This window comes from Pseudomyrmex gracilis, unplaced genomic scaffold, assembly GCF_002006095.1.
Source record: "Pseudomyrmex gracilis isolate BER0280 unplaced genomic scaffold, ASM200609v1 scaffold_24, whole genome shotgun sequence".
NCBI classification, from domain to species: domain Eukaryota; kingdom Metazoa; phylum Arthropoda; class Insecta; order Hymenoptera; family Formicidae; genus Pseudomyrmex; species Pseudomyrmex gracilis.
In genome coordinates this window covers 70,652-88,870 of record NW_018020608.1, presented here as the reverse complement: position 1 = coordinate 88,870, position 18,219 = coordinate 70,652, and the positions used below count along the sequence as shown (strand labels likewise).

Genomic DNA, 18,219 nt, shown 5'->3' with positions numbered 1-18,219 from the left:
TCAGCGACGACGAGACAAAGACAGAGATCCTAGTTGTGATGCTCTCTATCGCGGACAGTGGCTCGCACAATGGCAAGGCGCGTTCCATATTATAGTTCAGTGCCTTCAGATTGTCTCGTATAGCGCGACGATTTCATTGGTGAAGAAGCTTTTCCATTTCTCCCATAATTGCGACCAATCAGAACGGTCCACGAAAAGCTATGTAGCGGCTGGGATGCCGCCAACGCATTACCAAAAGATTGTAACTTTGAGCTATATAAGCGCATTTGTATGATTCGTATTCACTTTAACGGCAGAGGTGAATGACTGGTTGAAAAATTGTCTGTGAAATTTACGAGAAAATGTTAGCGCTAATAGGTAAGTCGTGAATTCGTGCGTTTTGCAAATTTCGCCGGTTCGCTGCCGGTTGCTTGTCAACAACTGACATTGCAATCAAGATGAAAGATGTTTTCGATCTTGTTATCGAGATTCTACATGAGTGATATTGCAACAAGTGTCCCCTCTCTCGTTAAATTTCTATGATGTCAATACGTTGTCATTTTTGCGGCGTTTACACGTACTTCAAAGTACACACACACAAAATGCAAATGTAAATTCTGACATACTCGTTAAATCTTGTTGTGCATATCTTTTTCTCTTTTTCAGGCTTTTTCCTGCTAGTTGCCGGAGCAAATTGCATGTATGCATCCAATTCGGCTGTCGTTGATCTTAGACCAAATAATTTTGATAATCTAGTGTTAAACAGCGATCATATTTGGATAGTTGAGTTCTATGCGCCATGGTGTGGACACTGTCAACAATTGATACCCGAGTATGACAAAGCAGCTACGGCATTAAAGGTAACTACATCTTTTTAGTGCTATATAATCAGTAAATGTTACCTTGTGTATTTGATAACAACCTGTGCGAGTATAAGTTTGTTTATTTTTAACTTTTTCTATATATTAATCAGAACACACACAGATATTTCCAGCTGAAATTATCAGCTGGAGTTAAAACTTAAAATAAGTTATAAATACAAAAAATAAATTCAAATTATGCAATTATCAAGAAATTATAAATAATGTAAATCAGAAGCTATATGTGTTTGTTGATGTGTCATGCAGAATTTCAAGATTTATTTATATGTTTGTTTACTCTCTCTTACAGGGTGTTGTAAAAGTTGGTGCAATTAATGTTGACGAGCACAAATCTATTGGCCAAAAATATGGCATTCGTGGATTTCCAACAATTAAGATTTTCGGACTTGACAGCAAACCGGAAGAATACAATGGCCCAAGAACTGCAGCCGGTATTGTCGATGCTGCATTAAATGCTGCCAGTCAGAAAGTACGAAAGGCTTTAGGTGGCAAGAAGACAGGAGGAGGTGACTCTAAGGTAAGCAGTATAAATAAAAATTAAAAAGTAAATTCAATTACGCGATTATTTTAATATATTTGTTTATTTGCAGAGTAAAGATTCCAAGGATGTAATAGAATTGACAGATGAAAACTTCGATAAGACCGTCTTAAATTCCGAGGATATGTGGTTAGTTGAGTTTTATGCTCCGTGGTGTGGTCACTGTAAAAACTTAGCACCTGAATGGGCGGCAGCAGCCACAGAATTGAAAGGCAAAGTGAAATTGGGAGCTTTGGATGCCACTGTGAACACAATAAAAGTAAGTTCAACATATATATATATATTTTTTTTACATAAAAATTTGGTCTGAAAGATCGGAAATATCGAATTGTAGCTTATTCTGAAATATTAATGTTGTAGGCCAGTAAATACGAGATCAAAGGCTATCCCACCATTAAATTCTTCGCACCTGGCAAGAAAGATGCTGACTCAGTTCAGGATTACGATGGTGGTCGCACAAGCAGCGATATCGTCAATTGGGCTCTGGAAAAATTGGCCGAGAACATTCCGGCACCAGAAGTAGTGCAAATTACTTCCGAAAAGAGTCTAAGAGCTGCTTGCGAAGACAAACCAATTTGCGTAGTATCCGTCTTACCGCACATCCTAGACTGTCAATCCGACTGTAGAAATGGATACTTGAAAACTTTGCGCAGTCTCGGCGAGAAGTACAAGAAGAAGATGTGGGGGTATGCATTAAAACACATTAAACACGTTACATTTATTGCTTTGGAAGTGTAATACGCAGTTGAAGTTTAAATTTTTTTTTAAACTTTACGTGACCGAACAATGTTATCATAAATTTTTTTTATGTATTAAACTATTCCTAAAATACGCTACGCGTTTTTCTTTTCACAGATGGGTTTGGGCTGAGGCTGGTGTTCAACCGAACGTTGAAGAGGCTTTGGAAATCGGAGGTTTCGGTTATCCCGCATTAGCGGCTGTCAACATTAAGAAAATGAAGTACTCCTTGCTGAAAGGTAGTTTCTCGTATGACGGAATAAACGAATTCTTGCGCGATTTGAGTTACGGCAGAGGTGGCACTGCACCTTTGAAGGGCGCTCAATTGCCTGTTATATTCGAAACGACACCTTGGGACGGCAAGGACGCCGAACCTCCACAAGAGGAGGATATCGATCTCAGCGACGTTGATTTGGATGAGAAAGACGAGCTGTAAATTTTTACCGAAAATTGAGAGCTAATTTTCTTAGAATTTGCTACACACACGAAATACATCATTTCCAATAGAACTACTATTAAAGGTGTCAACTACGGGTAGGTTAGAAGTTTAGTCGTCCGAAAGCTTATTTTGTACATCATATTACACACACAAAACTTTACAAAGTGTATGTATATTTATCATATCTACGTCGATTCTCAATGACTTCAGGTGGTGCGTTTTTACATGAAGAGCAATTTTCTCTTATGTGATTATTTTGATACTATTTTGAAATAACCGACATTTTTCTCCTCTCGACAATACATACACACAAAATATACAGTAGTTTCGCTCTACGTCTTAAGGTGCCGATTCTCAGGTGCGGTTTTTCATTTTTATAAAAAAGAAAAAAACTTCTTCCATTAAAGAGCCAATTTTGTAGATTTTTCGTTGTTCTACAAACGGACGGAATGGTTATAAGAGTGTGAATTTTCATCGTTATTTTTCCATCATGTGTGTGTGTTTAGATAGGAAACGATAGGTTTCGAAACACGTAAACTCCGTGTACTATGACAATGCATTTATTATTATTTTTGCTTATCTTATATAAGTAAAAAATATATAAAAGTACTTGAAATTGTATAGTTTCCTATTTGTACTAAATATAGTTTATAACATTTTACAAATATATAATTGTTTCTATGTTATATGTAAGTCTTTTCTTATGAGTATTATAAACTTCAACGTGTTCGCTACCGCTCTATAAGTTTATAAGCTGTGTTTACAGACAGGACGCAACATTATTGATAACACGTGTTTGTTGACAACGCGTGTTATCTCACCTCTTTTGATGCAGCAATAATAACACACGAATCGTTCCAGTTTACGTTGCCAGCTACTATTGCGCCGGTCTAAACCAGATCTTGGATCGTCGAAATTATTGTCGATTTACATAGTATATTAAGTATATTGTACAGTTATATATAAAATCTTGTGTATACATATATCCCCCCTCGCATAGTATCCACGCGAGAAGCAAAAATGTAATAATTAAATTGCAATCTTTATATAAGGTAGTCAAAACGTGTTTTCTCTTAGAACTCATATGTACGGTGGTAATAAGATGCATTTATGTCCATTTTTACAACGTAGATTTCACAGGTATCGCTAATCTCACGCGTATGTGCTAGTAATAAAAACGTGTTGCATTGCTACGCTAGTAGTTTAAGAACAGATCGTTTCTTCACAAAACTAGTTAGATTAGTAATTAAGTAGTTATCCCTGTAATGGGACCAAATTCGACGATATAAAAAAAAAAAATCAGTCTTAATTGTAATCGCGTATCGACAAACTGTCTGTCTCTGAACATGTGTGTGTGTGACGCATATTACACTCGCTAATTAAAATGTGTATTCTGTCGGATCTTCCATTGCGCAAGCAGAACTGACATGCGTCGTACACTATTTGTAAAAAAATTTAACATTTACGCGCGTTTTAAAAAGAAAATAGTATTTTTAACAAAAACGTGTATATATGTGTTCAACAAATTTTCATTCGTACGATTAAAAATTTCCTCTTGCAAAGAAGCACAACTCTCCGTACAAAAAATGTCATAAGAAATTTATTTCCATGTATACTAATCACTCTGTTAAACACTGAAGTTACTGATTGCTGTAATATGTAGTGTTGCGTATGTAAAACTTGATATAAAAAGTGGTAATATATCGATGTCTATATATAGAAGTTTCCAAAAGAGAAACCTCAAAACTACTTAAAAACCGATATAAAACTTGCTGTTAAAAATTGATAATATAAATATATTGTAATTGTCTCTTATATAAGTTATTATTATCTCTTATCTAAGTAACGTGAAAAATATTACTTTTCTTATTTTCTTATCGATTTCACGATGTGTCATTTGAGTTGCGATATGGCAGCATGTTGTTAATATTGTCACTGACAGTACTGACAGAGTTAACTTCGGTCAACTCTATGGTGTCATAAGCCTGATCCTTGTAACATATGTACGGATACAGTATGAACACGTAGTACGTAATTGTACTGAGTATAATTATACCTAAAATTATTGCAATTATTCCCCACGCCGATACGATTCGTTTTTGTGGAGAACCCGATGTTCCCGTCTCTACCGATTTCTTATTCTTTTTAGAATATCTGGCCGCTACATTATTATTGTCATATTCTTTCTGATTCTCCGTTTGATACTTCTGTTTCGAGGATGAATAAACTCTACTTTCAACTGCGGAGAAGGTTGCTGTAATTTATTGACAGACGTTAGACAATATTTTTATCGCACAATTATAAACTTTTTTCTACGTATGTATTTCACGAAACCTAATGATTACAAGTGATTTAAACGTGACAGAAACACAGAGACAAGAAATAAAACTATTTCTCAGCTAAGAGATTAATTAAGAAACTTACCGTAAATTACAATAAGAAGTAAACAAAGTGTTGCCTTCATGGTGTTTTCGGATTTATTTGTGTATATATACTATATTGAGTATGTAATGTTAAATATATATTTATATATCGAGAGATATAAATACACTTTAACACAACCCTTCGAGGTTTTGACCAGTTTTTGAACGAAATTGTACTCCAACTCTTCTTTGTGTTTCGACTTTTTAAAACACTTCCCTTAGCTCAGGCTCGATCCATTCTTTTTGCGTTTGTTTACGTGTGTTATTTTGTTGATTTTTCTTAAGCATAAGTACGACAACCACAGCCCTTTGAGATTTTGCTCTGTTTGCGTCCAGAAAGTCTATCTATTGGCTAGCGAGCGTGTTAAACATGTTATAAAAAAAAAAAAAAATTTCGCTCTTCTCCTCTCAAGTCCATTTCAACCTCCACCGCGTTTCGTTACGCTTCGTAACCAAAGAAACCAAACACATTTAACTCCGGGTTAAGGTTACATCGCTCGAGATGTTCAATGTTAAAGCCCGTCTTAGATCGCGGATTTGTGGGGTCGGACTGGGCCAATCGGGGCGAAGCGCATCGCCGATTGATCGGTCAAACCGCCTCCGTCGACGCGATTCTCAATCCAATCGAATTCGCGGTCGAGACGGGCGTGAAAACGTGATCGCGAATGAAAAAAGAAAGACAGCACTTTTATTATTTTGTGGCATGCGCATTCGCTCCATTGTGGTGACTACCAATATCAAAGGCACCGACACAGAAAGTTCCACTAATTATGTATGTATATATACAAATGTAGTTTGGTTTGGTGGTTCCGATCGGGTGAAAAAACCGAACGTGCAATGTGATTTACGGTTTCTCGCGTGAACCGAAACCGCGCATAGCTGTGATTTATTGTAGGAAAATACAAACGTGTACATATATAGGCGCATCGCGCGAAAAGTTCTTTCTCGGAGAGATCTTGCTTTTATCGGAAAATTTTTAACTGCGAAGACCGCCCGCGATCGCTCTGCTGTCGCATGGCACACGACGAGAAATGTTCTTGTGTGTGTTTGACGTATGAAAAGATGGTGACCGCTGATAGTGAAATTTGATGATAACGCTATTCCGAATGTTTCCACGAATTTTGGCCGCGATAAGATCGTTAACTGAACGAGGAATGGACGGCAGATGGTCATTAGGGATATCGTGAGCCGCCGAGGATATTGATTTCGGTTCGTATTGACTAGCGTCCAGCAATTTTATTTTGTTTCTCTCGTCAGGATGTGTCTAGTCCGCACGTCGGTCTTGCGATACATCAAATGACAGCGCTACAACGAATGAAAATCTGAGAGTAGAGATCGGTAATCTCGATTATACACTCGTAGTTGTGTGTGTATACGTGTGTTTTGCATATTTCGTATACGTGTACGTTACGCACTTGTGAATATTTCCAACCAAAGAGAATACGAAGCGCGAGATAATTATTATTATATATATGTATATATATATATATATATATGTGCAAAATCATCGTTATATGCGAGTAAAGTAGAAATCTCACACTTCTGAACTTTCTCAAATATCGCTACATTATATATTCTCTCCTGGTTGTGCATCCGAACTTGTTGGGAATTAAGATACTTGGTTTATTTTTTTTAATAAAATATATCAAAAAGTTTTTTAATATAATTGATTTTGTGTTGTTTTTAAAGTAACACAAATTTCTAGTTTTTTTTTCTGTTACATGTTGCAGTTATTGTAAGTAAATGAATGAGAGAGAATTATGAACCACTCAAAACAATTGCTTTGAATAACAATACAATTATAATGCAAAATACAATGTCCCATTGCAAAGAAGAAGTGGTGTCACCTGGGTTTCATCAACTGAGTATTACAAGTAAGTATGAAATTTTGTTAACATAAGATTCATTTGTAAATCCTAAAGTGTATTGATGTGTATATAGAGTAAGCAATTTTTTTTTTTATTAAAGATGATCTTTATAAAAAAACTATAATGAAAGTTCTGATATTATTATTTCATACAAATTGCTGTATTGTCTCTTGTCTCTTGTAAACTTTTGTTTATCATATCATGTGAGTTTGATATTTTCTTATCTAAGATTGTCACAATTTTATCACAATTATCTGTTGACCAAAATATGTTATTCATTTGTAGATAATAGTTAATTGCAACAAGATGATAATATTTATAATAATCAGAGCAAATAACTAATATCATGTACAATAATTCTGATGATGTAATATGTGTGTTTAGATTAAAAAGTATATTTTTGTAATTCAATTTTAATCTTTGTTGTTTATCTTCTTATTATGTTTTAAGTTGTCTTGATTTTTGTTATGATTATTTTTTTTATGTAAATAGTTGTATGATACGTGTGTGAAACTTTCATGAATATTTTTACTTACATTGACATGTAATTTATTTTAGTTGAAGCAGCGAGAATTAGAAGTTCAACTTTCTTAAAGCCTAATCCATATGTAGAATTCTCAGTTGATGATAAAAGTCCACGTAAAACAGAAGTGTTAAAGTCTACATATCAACCAAGATGGAATGAAGAGTTTACCATACTTGTAACCCCATATTCGAACTTGCATTTTCGAATACTTGACCATAGTACTTTTCGCAAGGACACGTTAATAGGAGAGAAACGGTTAAGTTTGTTTCAAGTTTTATCACATTATAATGGAAAATTAGAGAATTTAGAACTGACATTCGATTTGATGAGTGAGAGTAAACATGACTCTCAGTTGTGTAAAGTTGGCGAATTGATTACCATATTTGATGGACTTAAAATCGATGCCGCCAACGAGACAACATCAAATGTTGGAGACCCACCCTGTTCAATACAATCTGATGGTAAGAAAAACTTTATCGCAATGTGCAAACAATTCTAAAATATATTTAAATATTTACAACAAATACTATTAAAACATGTTTTCGTATTTTTATGGTTTTAGGTGCCACAAATAATGATACAATTAATAATCGGAGTATTCTTAATGGTGGAATTCGTGCACGTATGAGATTACATTCAGAGAATCTTACGCCTATATGTCGTGGTTCAACAAATATTCACATTAGTCCAAACTATAACAGTGGAAATGGTCAAACAAACAGCAAAAAGACTGTTGGAATTTCCACTACAACTTCAAGTGCAGATGGCGCATCGAGTAGCAATGTGGGTGTCAGCAACAACAGCAGCAACAACAACAACAGCGGCAGCAGCAGCAGCAATACTTTGCTGAACGGGCATGCAATTTCAATAACAGATAAATCTAAGGTGTCTCCGGGAAATCGACACGCCACAGATATACAAACTTTTACTGGTAGAGTGACCATCAAGGATCAATCCTCGGCGTCAGCAAATCCGCCAGAAAATCGAGTGTACGTGCGAAATAGCTACGTCAATGGGGAACATTCTGCGATCGTGAAACCAGATTCACGTGGTGCGTCGCGAATAGAACAATCTACTTCAGTGATTCCAGGAAACGGATCGCAAATATCAGCGGATGTTCGTGGAATTTTCCGTCAAGACCAGTCGATTCCTTCCAATACAGATAATACCGATGCTTCTCCAAAAGACACAAATGCGTCGCCGCATGTGAATAGTCGTGGTGGTGGCACTGCTCTACGAATAGAACAGCCAGTTGTAGCAACTCTTCCGGATGGCCGTGTAATGACACTCGACGGACAAATATCGACACGATCGGAACAGTCGGATCAATCCGTGAACACACGACGAATAACCATGGCGAATGAAGACATACGCTTGATGCGACAAATAGAAGAATCTGCTATAAACACCATCGGTAGACACTTGGATGAGTCTAGCCGCGCGGCGAGACAAGAGCCGGAATACGAGTCTATGATTATTCGTTTGCACGAGGATTTGCAAATTCCTCGTGCGGAACAACCGATAAGCACGCCACATCCGTCGCATTTACGCGGAGTTACGCGTAACCAACAAAATGCGAATGTTCACCCGACAGATGATCACCCTACGGTTTCTCGACTGGAACCGTCAACAGTGATTCCGTTAACTGAGGGACGAACGCATCCTGTCGCAGAACATGTATCGCCTGCTGCGGAATCCCGTTCCGGTATGCCGCGAATTCCACAAAGTGTAGTTTCATTGCCCGCTCAATCCGTTCCCGTGCCAATAGCTGGGCAATCTGTTGCGCAGCCGGGTTCCTCAGCTTTGTCCACCGATGATCACTCAGAAAAATTGCCGTCGGGTTGGGAAAGGAGATACGATATGTATGGGAGAAGGTATAAACAAAAAAAAAATATTGACGTGTGTGTAACAGTTTCAAAATTTACGATTAGAAATATAATTGTTTTTTAATTTTTTTTTAATCATTATAGATATTATGTCGATCATAATACTCGAAGCACATCTTGGGAGAGACCTCAAGAGCCTTTGCCCCCTGGATGGGAAATTCGTCGCGATCCACGCGGTAGAATTTATTACGTTGATCATAATACAAGAAGCACGACGTGGCAAAGACCAAATACAGAGAGATTGCAACACTGGCAACACTGGCAAGGTGAAAGACAATATGTTGTCGAACAAGGCAATCAGAGATTTCTTTATCCTCAGGTAGATAAAATCTGATAAAGTTCTTTTATACTGACTTAGGAAAACGAAGTACAGTTTATTGCATCTAAAAAAAAAACTCATTTTATCAGTCACAATCATATGTGCAATCATGTGTGTCTGCAGGTTCATGGAAGTCAGTCTGCCGCGGGTCCGTCAACGTCCGTAGTTGACGATGACGACGCTCTGGGACCATTACCGGCTGGTTGGGAAAGACGGAAGCAACCAGAAGGAAGAGTATATTATGTAAATCATAAGAATCGAACTACACAATGGGAGGATCCTCGTACGCAGGGTCAAGAATCTGCGATCGACGGACCGTTACCGGATGGTTGGGAGATACGATTAACGGAAGATGGGATGGAGTATTTTGTGGATCACAATACACGAACGACGACGTTTCAAGATCCAAGACCTGGTGCACCCAAAGGGTTCGTTGCTTATCACGTTATACAATTCTATTTAGATTCGCAATTAGAAATGTATGTATTTTTTTAATATATTCTGTATCTCCTGTGCATACAGTCCGAAAGGTGCGTATCGTGTTCCGAGGGCGTACGAAAGATCATTCCGATGGAAACTGTCTCAGTTCCGATTCTTGTGTCAGACCAACGCACTGCCTAATCATATTAAGATAAGCGTTAGTCGCCAGACATTGTTTGAAGACTCGTACCATCAAATAATGAATGCTGAAGCCTTTGCGCTGAGACGGCGATTATACATAATATTTAAAGGAGAGGAAGGTCTGGACTATGGAGGTGTGTCTAGGTATGATACACAAACATTGCGCAAACTTTGAACGTTAGTTTCTTTTTATTTGATTTCAATAGACACAAATTGAGAAAAAATATTTTATTTATTTTCAGGGAATGGTTTTTCTTGTTGAGCCACGAAGTTTTAAATCCCATGTACTGCCTATTCGAGTATGCCAATAAAAGTAATTACAGTTTGCAAATAAATCCAGCATCGTATGTCAATCCCGATCATTTACAGTATTTCAAATTTATCGGCAGGTTTATTGCGATGGTATGCTTTTTACTTTTCAGATACCACAAAAAATGTTTTCAGATTTTCTCTATATGTACGTACACAAAATTGTTTTTTTTTCTCTCTTTTCACAGGCTCTTTATCATGGCAGATTTATATACAGCGGATTTACCATGCCATTTTATAAACGTATGTTAAACAAGAAACTAGTTATGAAGGACATAGAATCCATTGATCCGGAGTTTTACAAATCTCTCGTGTGGATAAAAGAAAATAACATTGACGACTGTGGCCTAGAATTGTATTATAGTGTAGATTTTGAGATTCTCGGTCAGGTAATACATCACGAGTTAAAGGAAAATGGAGATAAAGTTAGAGTAAGCGAAGACAATAAAGAAGAATACATCAGGTATATGCAATCTCCTTGCAGATAATTGCGCAATTACAAAAACAACTTATTGAAAAAAATAAACTTTTTTTTTACTTCTGCAAGACTTTGTTTATAACAAAAGTGTAATTCTTAACATTCAACAGGTTAATGACAGAATGGAGAATGACAAGAGGTATAGAGGAACAAACAAAAGCGTTCTTGGAAGGCTTCAATTCAGTCGTGCCTCTCGAGTGGCTCAAATATTTTGATGAACGTGAATTGGAACTCATGCTTTGTGGCATGCAGGAGATAGATGTCGAGGACTGGCAACGCAATACTATTTACAGACACTACACTCGTAACAGTAAACAAATTCTTTGGTTCTGGCAGGTTTGTTAATATTACGATATGTTTAATCTTACGAAAACATTCTTGATCTGAAATTATTATACACTTGAATGCACATTTTCTATTTGTATTTTAGTTTGTATCGAGAACAGATAGCGAAAAAAGAGCCAGACTGTTACAATTTGTAACGGGTACTTGTCGCGTACCTGTTGGTGGATTTGCCGAATTAATGGGTAAAGTAGTTTTTCAGAAATTATAAACAAAATAATTAATAGAATTTTAATGGAAATTTAGTTTAAAATAGACAATTTTTTAATATTTAATTGTTTATAATAAAGAAAATTATAATCAATTCATGACAACACATTAGTCACTGATTTACATCATAAATGTTGAACTGATTATAATTCAATCAAAGATATATTATTTCGTTAAAAATGTATAATGTATATTGAATAATCTTCATAAAAAAATAATGTAATGAATTTTATTGGATTATTCTGCCATGTTACAGGGAGCAATGGCCCGCAAAGATTTTGTATCGAGAAATTTGGAAAGGATACCTGGCTGCCAAGATCACATACTTGTTTCAACAGGTTAGATTTGCCTCCTTATAAAAGTTATGACCAATTAGTAGAAAAATTGAATTACGCGATTGAAGAAACGGAGGGCTTTGGCCAAGAATAAACTGTGCAAACATTAATAATTGTGTAATAGATACACTCTACATTTCTATACGTTTAGTGAACAAAAATAAAAGCAAACATTAAGCTGATGTTTACGTTACATTCAAAACTGTTGACGGCTATCGCAAACCCAGATAAAATTGCAAATAATTGAAGATGTTTATAGATGCATCACTCGAAAAACTTTGTATAAAGTGATATAAATTATATATGAAAATAAAAACTCTATGTTAATATGTCAATTTATTTCAGTATATTTTTCTCGTGTCTTATTAAAAAGTTTTCGATTTTAATTGTAGAGATATTACATACACAAGACATGAAATTTTTGCAATAAGATTCACAATACAATAGAAATATGTTAGGGATTTTATAAGTGAATATCTAATAAATCAATTTTTTAAAATTTGTTTCTTACGGCATATAAATCTCAATCAAGAAGCAATTTTAAAAGTTTATATAAATAAAAAAATCTGAAAACTCGATTATAACTATTTTATTTTTGTATTAAAACGTCCGATTGTAATTAGGCTCCAGAATTGCTACTAAAATACTGTTTTTGATTGTGTGGTGTGTTACCTACATACACACACATGTGTACACACTATATATATATGTACATGTTTATATATATAGTGGTATACTTTATCTATATACTTTATCTATATACTATGTATATATTATATCAATATATATACATATAGATATGTATATACGCAAGAACAATAGAAATTTATATTCTAATATTATTTCTGATTATATTTTAATAATTTTAACGCCTAAATTACAAATAATTCAACGTTATTTCTCTTTATAATGTACATACATATATATTAAATTTATATATATAATTATTAAAAATATAAATTACAATATGCATAATATGTTATAGGCAACAATTTATTGTTTTATTTTAGAAAACGTAAAAAATTGAAGTGGTAAATCTTTAAAGTAATTATCTTTTATACATGATATATATATATAGGAAATGTGTATTAATAATTATATATATACATATACATATATTTAAGTATATTATGAATATCTGTCTATGTATAAACACAGTCTTACGAATTGTATGTATAAACTGTCAATTTCTAGGAAAAAATCTTCAAGTATTTTTATTGTTTTATAGTATGTTATTGGTATTATCATTTATTATCGACCATGTATCTCTCCATAATCATTGCATATATATTGCTTCAACCATGTAATACCATAAAGATGTCTTAAAACTAGGGAATATTCTATTGCTGGGGTGTTTTGATATTTATAATGACGACTATTTTATAAGAAGCTGCACACACTCATAAAATTGTTTATAATTTGTGTATATAACACGTGCAGTGTGTGTAAAAAATTAATTTATAAAAGATAGATATAATACATTGGACTCTGTTTATGCATAAAATAATGTGTGAATATTTATTAAGATTAATAGGTCATTTATTTATTTTGAAAGAAATATAATGGATATAATTGAAAATTATACATATAAAACAAGAAAATGTGTATTATTTTATTTTCTTGCAATATTGTTTTTCTTGAATATTTTACTGTATTATTTAAAATAGGACGTCTTGTATAGGAAAGATTTGTCTTTTATTTTATGTATATTATTGAAATTACAATAAAATAGAAAAGTATGCGCTAGTCTTATTATTTATTATGGAAAGAAACCAAGAGAAACATAATTACATAAAATAACTCGTAAACTGATACTCGTATAATACAGAATAAGACATGTGTGTGGTTTAGCTATTTAAAAACTATTGATTTTATTTATTTTGTTACTACAATTTCGGATTAGGAAAACCGAAAAACTTGTCCCATGGAAAACGACTTAGAATTGGTTGGTTGGTATCCGTATCACTTTTAGGTTTCCATTTTTGGGTGAACTCTTTAAGTTCATCTGTAATTTGCAAAATTTTATTGATCACACAATCAAGATCTATAAAGTGCGTAAGTAATGATAAAATTACAATATTTAAACTTGTATTAAAACCCAATTATATATATTAATTATTAAGTTTATAGATCCTTACTAAATAATTTTCATGTGCAAAAGTGTATAGTTTCATTCACGTACTTACTTTCATCTATGTTAAACAAATCCTCAGATTTTGTTTCAAAGCCATTCTTATCTTTCTTTGTAGTAACAACATATCTTTTGTCACCTATTACCCTCGAGATTATTGTTTCCTCGTTACCTTTACTATCTCTGATTACTTGTTTTTCCTCTATAGTTCCGTCAGGATTTCGTACAATTTCTTTTCTAACGGATCTTCCAAATGAAAAACTATGTGGCGCGGAAGGTTTTACAGTTTCTAGGCTTCCCTTGTTCCACAGTTTTGAAAATTCTTCTGTAGTAATTCTGCAGAAGATATATCACAAGTTTTACTTGATTGTACATACAATCGTGTGTATGTTATAAAACAATATTTTGTATATACACTTACTTTCCATCTACATCAGTATCTATTTTTTGTTCATGATTCTGTTCGCCAAATATCTCGGGTTTAGATTTCAGCATCTTTTCACGTAAGTCTATATCTATATTTCTTTCAGGTTCATGTTCGGCAAATGGTAGTGCTTTAATATCTTCTTCTATACCAGGAAGCATTCCTTTATAACAGCAAAAATATAAAATATAAATACAAATGATTATTTAGGTGTGACTAAAAACATTTCAGTACTCTGTGTTTATATAACAGTTATATAAAAGATAGACATACTGAAGAAGCTATTATGTCCGAAACCAAAATTCTTCAACATATTGTCCATTTGAGACTCAAAATACTTTGCCATTTCAAGTGGATCACTGAAGATGTTGAAGTGCATGTTGTTTCCATTAAACCTGAAAGAAGAAAACAGAATTTGAGAATAAATTCATGTTTCAACACAATTCATTTTAAATATGGTATTTATGTTTTTTTCTTACATGAACTCATCTATGTCGATTTCGTCGTCGTCGTCGTCACTCTGCCAAATTGGATTTCGAAAATTATCTCTCGGCGCATAATGTTCATCAAGCCTGAAATATAAGGTGAAAACATAACATCTCTCTAAACTTTCTTAAAAATTAAAAGTCCTGCTACATTCGATACTTCTAAAAACGCTTTTCCAAACTTTTTTATTTTGTTGTCAAAATTATTGTGTTTTCAGTTAATCTCTTTTTTGATCGAAAATTTATTCTCGAAAAAAGAAAACTCTAGAATATTCCGTGACGTGTGTGTACATAAACAACAAAAATCTCTAAAGTACAAATCTCAATCAAGTCTTACCCGCTTGTGCCAGGCTCGTTGCGACGTTTCGCACCGAGAAAATTTCGAAAGTAATCGAACAATGACATCTCGAAGAAAAAATCTCTCAAAAACCGCGACGCTATCCAATAATTGTGCGAAGAATTCTCATCGCTACGTTTGTACGAAACGTATGAAATTGCATCACTCTCGCCGTCAGTGCCGTCACGTCATTGTAAAAATGCGACTTGCTCATGCGCGTAAAGCGTGAGAGCCAGCAGACACTTCTGACATATGGCAGGGAAGTTATTCGCACGGATAAATTTTTTTATTAAAAAAAAAAAACATCTGTAATGTGTGAAAAAGTTACATAATTTAAAACAGTTTTTTGAGACAAACTTTTGAAAACTATTATTTTATTCATGAGTCTTTAAAGAAATGACAGTTGACACTGCATGTATGTAAACAAAAATGATCTTGCGAAGTTTATCGCACACAGCTGACAGATGTAGCGCCACAATCGCTCGTGCAGTATTGTCAAACGTCGCGCATCGCATGGCTGATTCAACGATATTCCCAGTCAGATGATAGATTGTTGTGTTTGCGCGCGAGTATCTTAAACTAAATAATTATTATTTCCGATTATTTCTATAACTGTACATATTGTTCATAGAGAAAAAACGTATTTCTGTACACACACATATAAATATCGGAGTAAAAAACAACACTGATGATGCCATTGTCTAAACACATGTGAGTTAGTCATGCAATCACTGGCTCTCACGGTTTCCTTCTCTCGTATTTACGTGTGTATCTGGAAGTGTAGCTGAAAAATAATTTATAAAATGGATTACTTATGGATTATTTATATGCATTTAATCAACTCTTCTGATCTTTCATTATAATGTGTGAGTCCTGCTGTAAAATATTCTATCTTTGAAAAGTTTTTTTTTTTTACTTTACATTGCAGTTTACTGATACAGAATTTGTTTTGCAGAAAAAGATGAAGACCCGAGTGTGTTCGCTTGGAAGAACTTCTATTCTTTGAACGAACATTTGTTTCTGAGAGATGATACACAGAATGAATAATCTTTCTGGACAATTTCGCAAGACAACATGGGATCCGATTCTGATAATTTCCCAGATAATCGCGGTGCAGTCTGTGATGTACTTCTGCCTTGGATTCTGGATCTGCATTGTGGCGTCGGTGCTGGGATCCACGAAATCGCTGGATTACGCTTTTCAATATAAGGAGATACACGTTCGAGATTTTGGCGGACAATTAGTTATTGTTATGTTTGTTCTGAATGCACTTGTAGGTGCGTTTGCATTATGGTGGCTAGTGCAGAGAACGAAACTGTGCATGGACTTTGCGTGTACAGCTCACTGGATCCATTTAATTTGCTGCTGGGTGTACAACGGAACGTATCCCACGTCTTTCAGCTGGTGGTGTCTGAATTTCGTATCGTTAAGTATTATGTGCGTATGTGGGGAGTTTCTTTGTATGAGAACAGAACTGCAAGCAATACCCTTGAGTATGAATAGTCAAAAGACGGCCTTATGAGATACAAAACAAAATAATGCAAATACATTTTTGAAATATAAACTTAAATTAAAGCAGTAAATAAAACTTCCAGGAAATATATTTTTATTACCTAATGTTCTTATGCTCTTTGCACAGATACACACGCACAATCTTCCGAAATATTTACAAAGTAACAGAATATAATCTAATCTTTAGTCTTTTATTATACATTTAGTTTTTTTACATTTATAGTACATTTTTACTCACAATATATGCCATAGCACTCTTTTTTTACTTAACATTTATTAACATCACATGCTACACCAGTAAAATTTATAAATTAATTAATGTAAACTACCCACACACAATGCTCAAACATTTAGTGATGCTCTTTGTAAAAACGCAGACCGCAGTATCCGCAAGTATGATTGCCAGGTTTGTCCTACAAAAAGAAAAAGGAATAAAAAAAAAACAATTTCAAAACACATTGTTACGAAACTAGAAATATAAATATGTTCATAAATTACGATACACAAAAAACTAAAGCAACAGTTTCACATATTTTTTATAAAATTATATACGCAAATTTATACCAAGTTTATGTAAACTTTAGGATGTCCAAGTGGACCTCCACCGCCATCGCAAGATACAATTCTTTCTTTTCTTGGGGCTGGTGGAACTTCGTCTATCAGATTGATAGCCCAGTTTGGATTAACTTCTTTTGGTCTGTCCAAAAATCGTATTAATCGATAGTCATCTTTTTCGAACACCTGATATATAAATTTAATAATAACATAAAATAGAAGTATACACACGCACACATATGCATATTTTACAATAAAAAAAAAACCAATACGTAAGCACGGTCTTACTTGACCAGTATGAGTGATTTTGGTATCTCCTTCGTCCGCTGTTGCGTATGTGCGTTGCGTTAATGCGGCTTTTACACAAGATTTACTTTCTTTATGTAATTTGCCAAGAGAAACGTACAATCCGCTGAACTTTTTACTCGCCATATTTGAAGAAGTGTCAAAGATCAGATGAGAGACACAAGATTGGAGTTGATGTATTTATGCTCGTGGACTGAAAGGATAGTCCATACGTCGTAAGATTGGAGTTTTAATTCAATCGGAGCAAAGAGAAAAATGAGAGCGGCCAAGGCTATATGAAAAACTGCAAGAGTTTCCTGCTCTGTAAGTCAGCGCTATATTGCGTTCGATTTGAGAAGAGAAACCGAATCGACGAAAACTCGTTCGTTTCCCGCATCTTCCCTACTAATAAGTCTCCTTATTCCACAGCCATTGGCTGTCAGGTGTTCCACCAATCCCGCACGCAACGCTATCTCTACTTTGGTCGCTTTTCTTCCCCGTGCGCAGTAAAATTCTCTTCTCAAATTGAACGCAGTATAAATTTCTTGTTATTATCGTTTAAAACGAACGTACACTTTCTGCACCAACCACATGTGCC

General features: G+C 34.5%; 6 protein-coding genes across 9 annotated transcripts; 3 read left to right on the top strand and 3 right to left on the bottom strand.

Annotated features, from left to right (window-relative positions):
- The first annotated feature begins 180 nt into the window (after positions 1 to 180).
- On the top strand, positions 181 to 3,261 carry LOC109852129 (protein disulfide-isomerase A6 homolog). The gene is made up of 6 exons (XM_020422992.1): positions 181 to 357; positions 646 to 839; positions 1,150 to 1,377; positions 1,451 to 1,657; positions 1,759 to 2,084; positions 2,254 to 3,261. The coding sequence occupies exons 1-6, from the start codon at positions 342 to 344 to the stop codon at positions 2,570 to 2,572; spliced, it is 1,290 nt and encodes a 429-aa protein (XP_020278581.1). The 5' UTR covers positions 181 to 341; the 3' UTR covers positions 2,573 to 3,261.
- A 474-nt stretch (positions 3,262 to 3,735) lies between these two features.
- On the bottom strand, positions 3,736 to 5,482 carry LOC109852131. Its single transcript, XM_020422995.1, has 2 exons — positions 5,000 to 5,482; positions 3,736 to 4,829 (listed from the first exon to the last, which is right to left on the bottom strand). The coding sequence occupies exons 1-2, from the start codon at positions 5,037 to 5,039 to the stop codon at positions 4,459 to 4,461; spliced, it is 411 nt and encodes a 136-aa protein (XP_020278584.1). The 5' UTR covers positions 5,040 to 5,482; the 3' UTR covers positions 3,736 to 4,458.
- A 210-nt stretch (positions 5,483 to 5,692) lies between these two features.
- Positions 5,693 to 12,239, top strand: LOC109852084 (E3 ubiquitin-protein ligase Su(dx)-like). Of its 3 annotated transcripts, none has more exons than XM_020422916.1 (12): positions 5,693 to 5,770; positions 6,729 to 6,872; positions 7,425 to 7,853; positions 7,955 to 9,266; positions 9,363 to 9,597; positions 9,721 to 10,025; positions 10,120 to 10,362; positions 10,461 to 10,620; positions 10,716 to 10,990; positions 11,116 to 11,341; positions 11,436 to 11,532; positions 11,814 to 12,239. In XM_020422916.1, exons 2-12 carry the CDS (start codon positions 6,746 to 6,748, stop codon positions 11,984 to 11,986), a joined length of 3,582 nt encoding a protein of 1,193 aa, XP_020278505.1. In that variant the 5' UTR covers positions 5,693 to 5,770; positions 6,729 to 6,745; the 3' UTR covers positions 11,987 to 12,239. The 3 variants fall into 3 exon arrangements, with proteins under 3 accessions (XP_020278505.1, XP_020278502.1, XP_020278503.1); XM_020422913.1 differs by lacking the exon at positions 5,693 to 5,770 and adding an exon at positions 5,787 to 6,207; XM_020422914.1 differs by lacking the exon at positions 5,693 to 5,770 and adding an exon at positions 6,228 to 6,336.
- Positions 12,240 to 13,629: 1,390 nt separating this feature from the next.
- LOC109852091 (HCLS1-associated protein X-1) lies at positions 13,630 to 15,426 on the bottom strand. The gene is made up of 6 exons (XM_020422925.1): positions 15,270 to 15,426; positions 14,927 to 15,019; positions 14,721 to 14,842; positions 14,445 to 14,610; positions 14,079 to 14,359; positions 13,630 to 13,897 (listed from the first exon to the last, which is right to left on the bottom strand). Exons 1-6 carry the CDS (start codon positions 15,335 to 15,337, stop codon positions 13,779 to 13,781), a joined length of 849 nt encoding a protein of 282 aa, XP_020278514.1. The 5' UTR covers positions 15,338 to 15,426; the 3' UTR covers positions 13,630 to 13,778.
- A 130-nt stretch (positions 15,427 to 15,556) lies between these two features.
- LOC109852092 (protein SYS1 homolog) lies at positions 15,557 to 16,868 on the top strand. 2 transcript variants are annotated; one of them, XM_020422928.1, is made up of 2 exons: positions 15,557 to 15,980; positions 16,225 to 16,868. In XM_020422928.1, the coding sequence occupies exon 2, from the start codon at positions 16,297 to 16,299 to the stop codon at positions 16,789 to 16,791; it is 495 nt and encodes a 164-aa protein (XP_020278517.1). In that variant the 5' UTR covers positions 15,557 to 15,980; positions 16,225 to 16,296; the 3' UTR covers positions 16,792 to 16,868. The 2 variants fall into 2 exon arrangements, with proteins under 2 accessions (XP_020278517.1, XP_020278515.1); XM_020422926.1 differs by having other exon boundaries at positions 15,557 to 16,135.
- Positions 16,869 to 16,953: 85 nt separating this feature from the next.
- Positions 16,954 to 17,917, bottom strand: LOC109852093 (NADH dehydrogenase [ubiquinone] iron-sulfur protein 6, mitochondrial). Its single transcript, XM_020422929.1, has 3 exons — positions 17,625 to 17,917; positions 17,346 to 17,522; positions 16,954 to 17,194 (listed from the first exon to the last, which is right to left on the bottom strand). The coding sequence occupies exons 1-3, from the start codon at positions 17,766 to 17,768 to the stop codon at positions 17,132 to 17,134; spliced, it is 384 nt and encodes a 127-aa protein (XP_020278518.1). The 5' UTR covers positions 17,769 to 17,917; the 3' UTR covers positions 16,954 to 17,131.
- Positions 17,918 to 18,219: the final 302 nt, after the last annotated feature.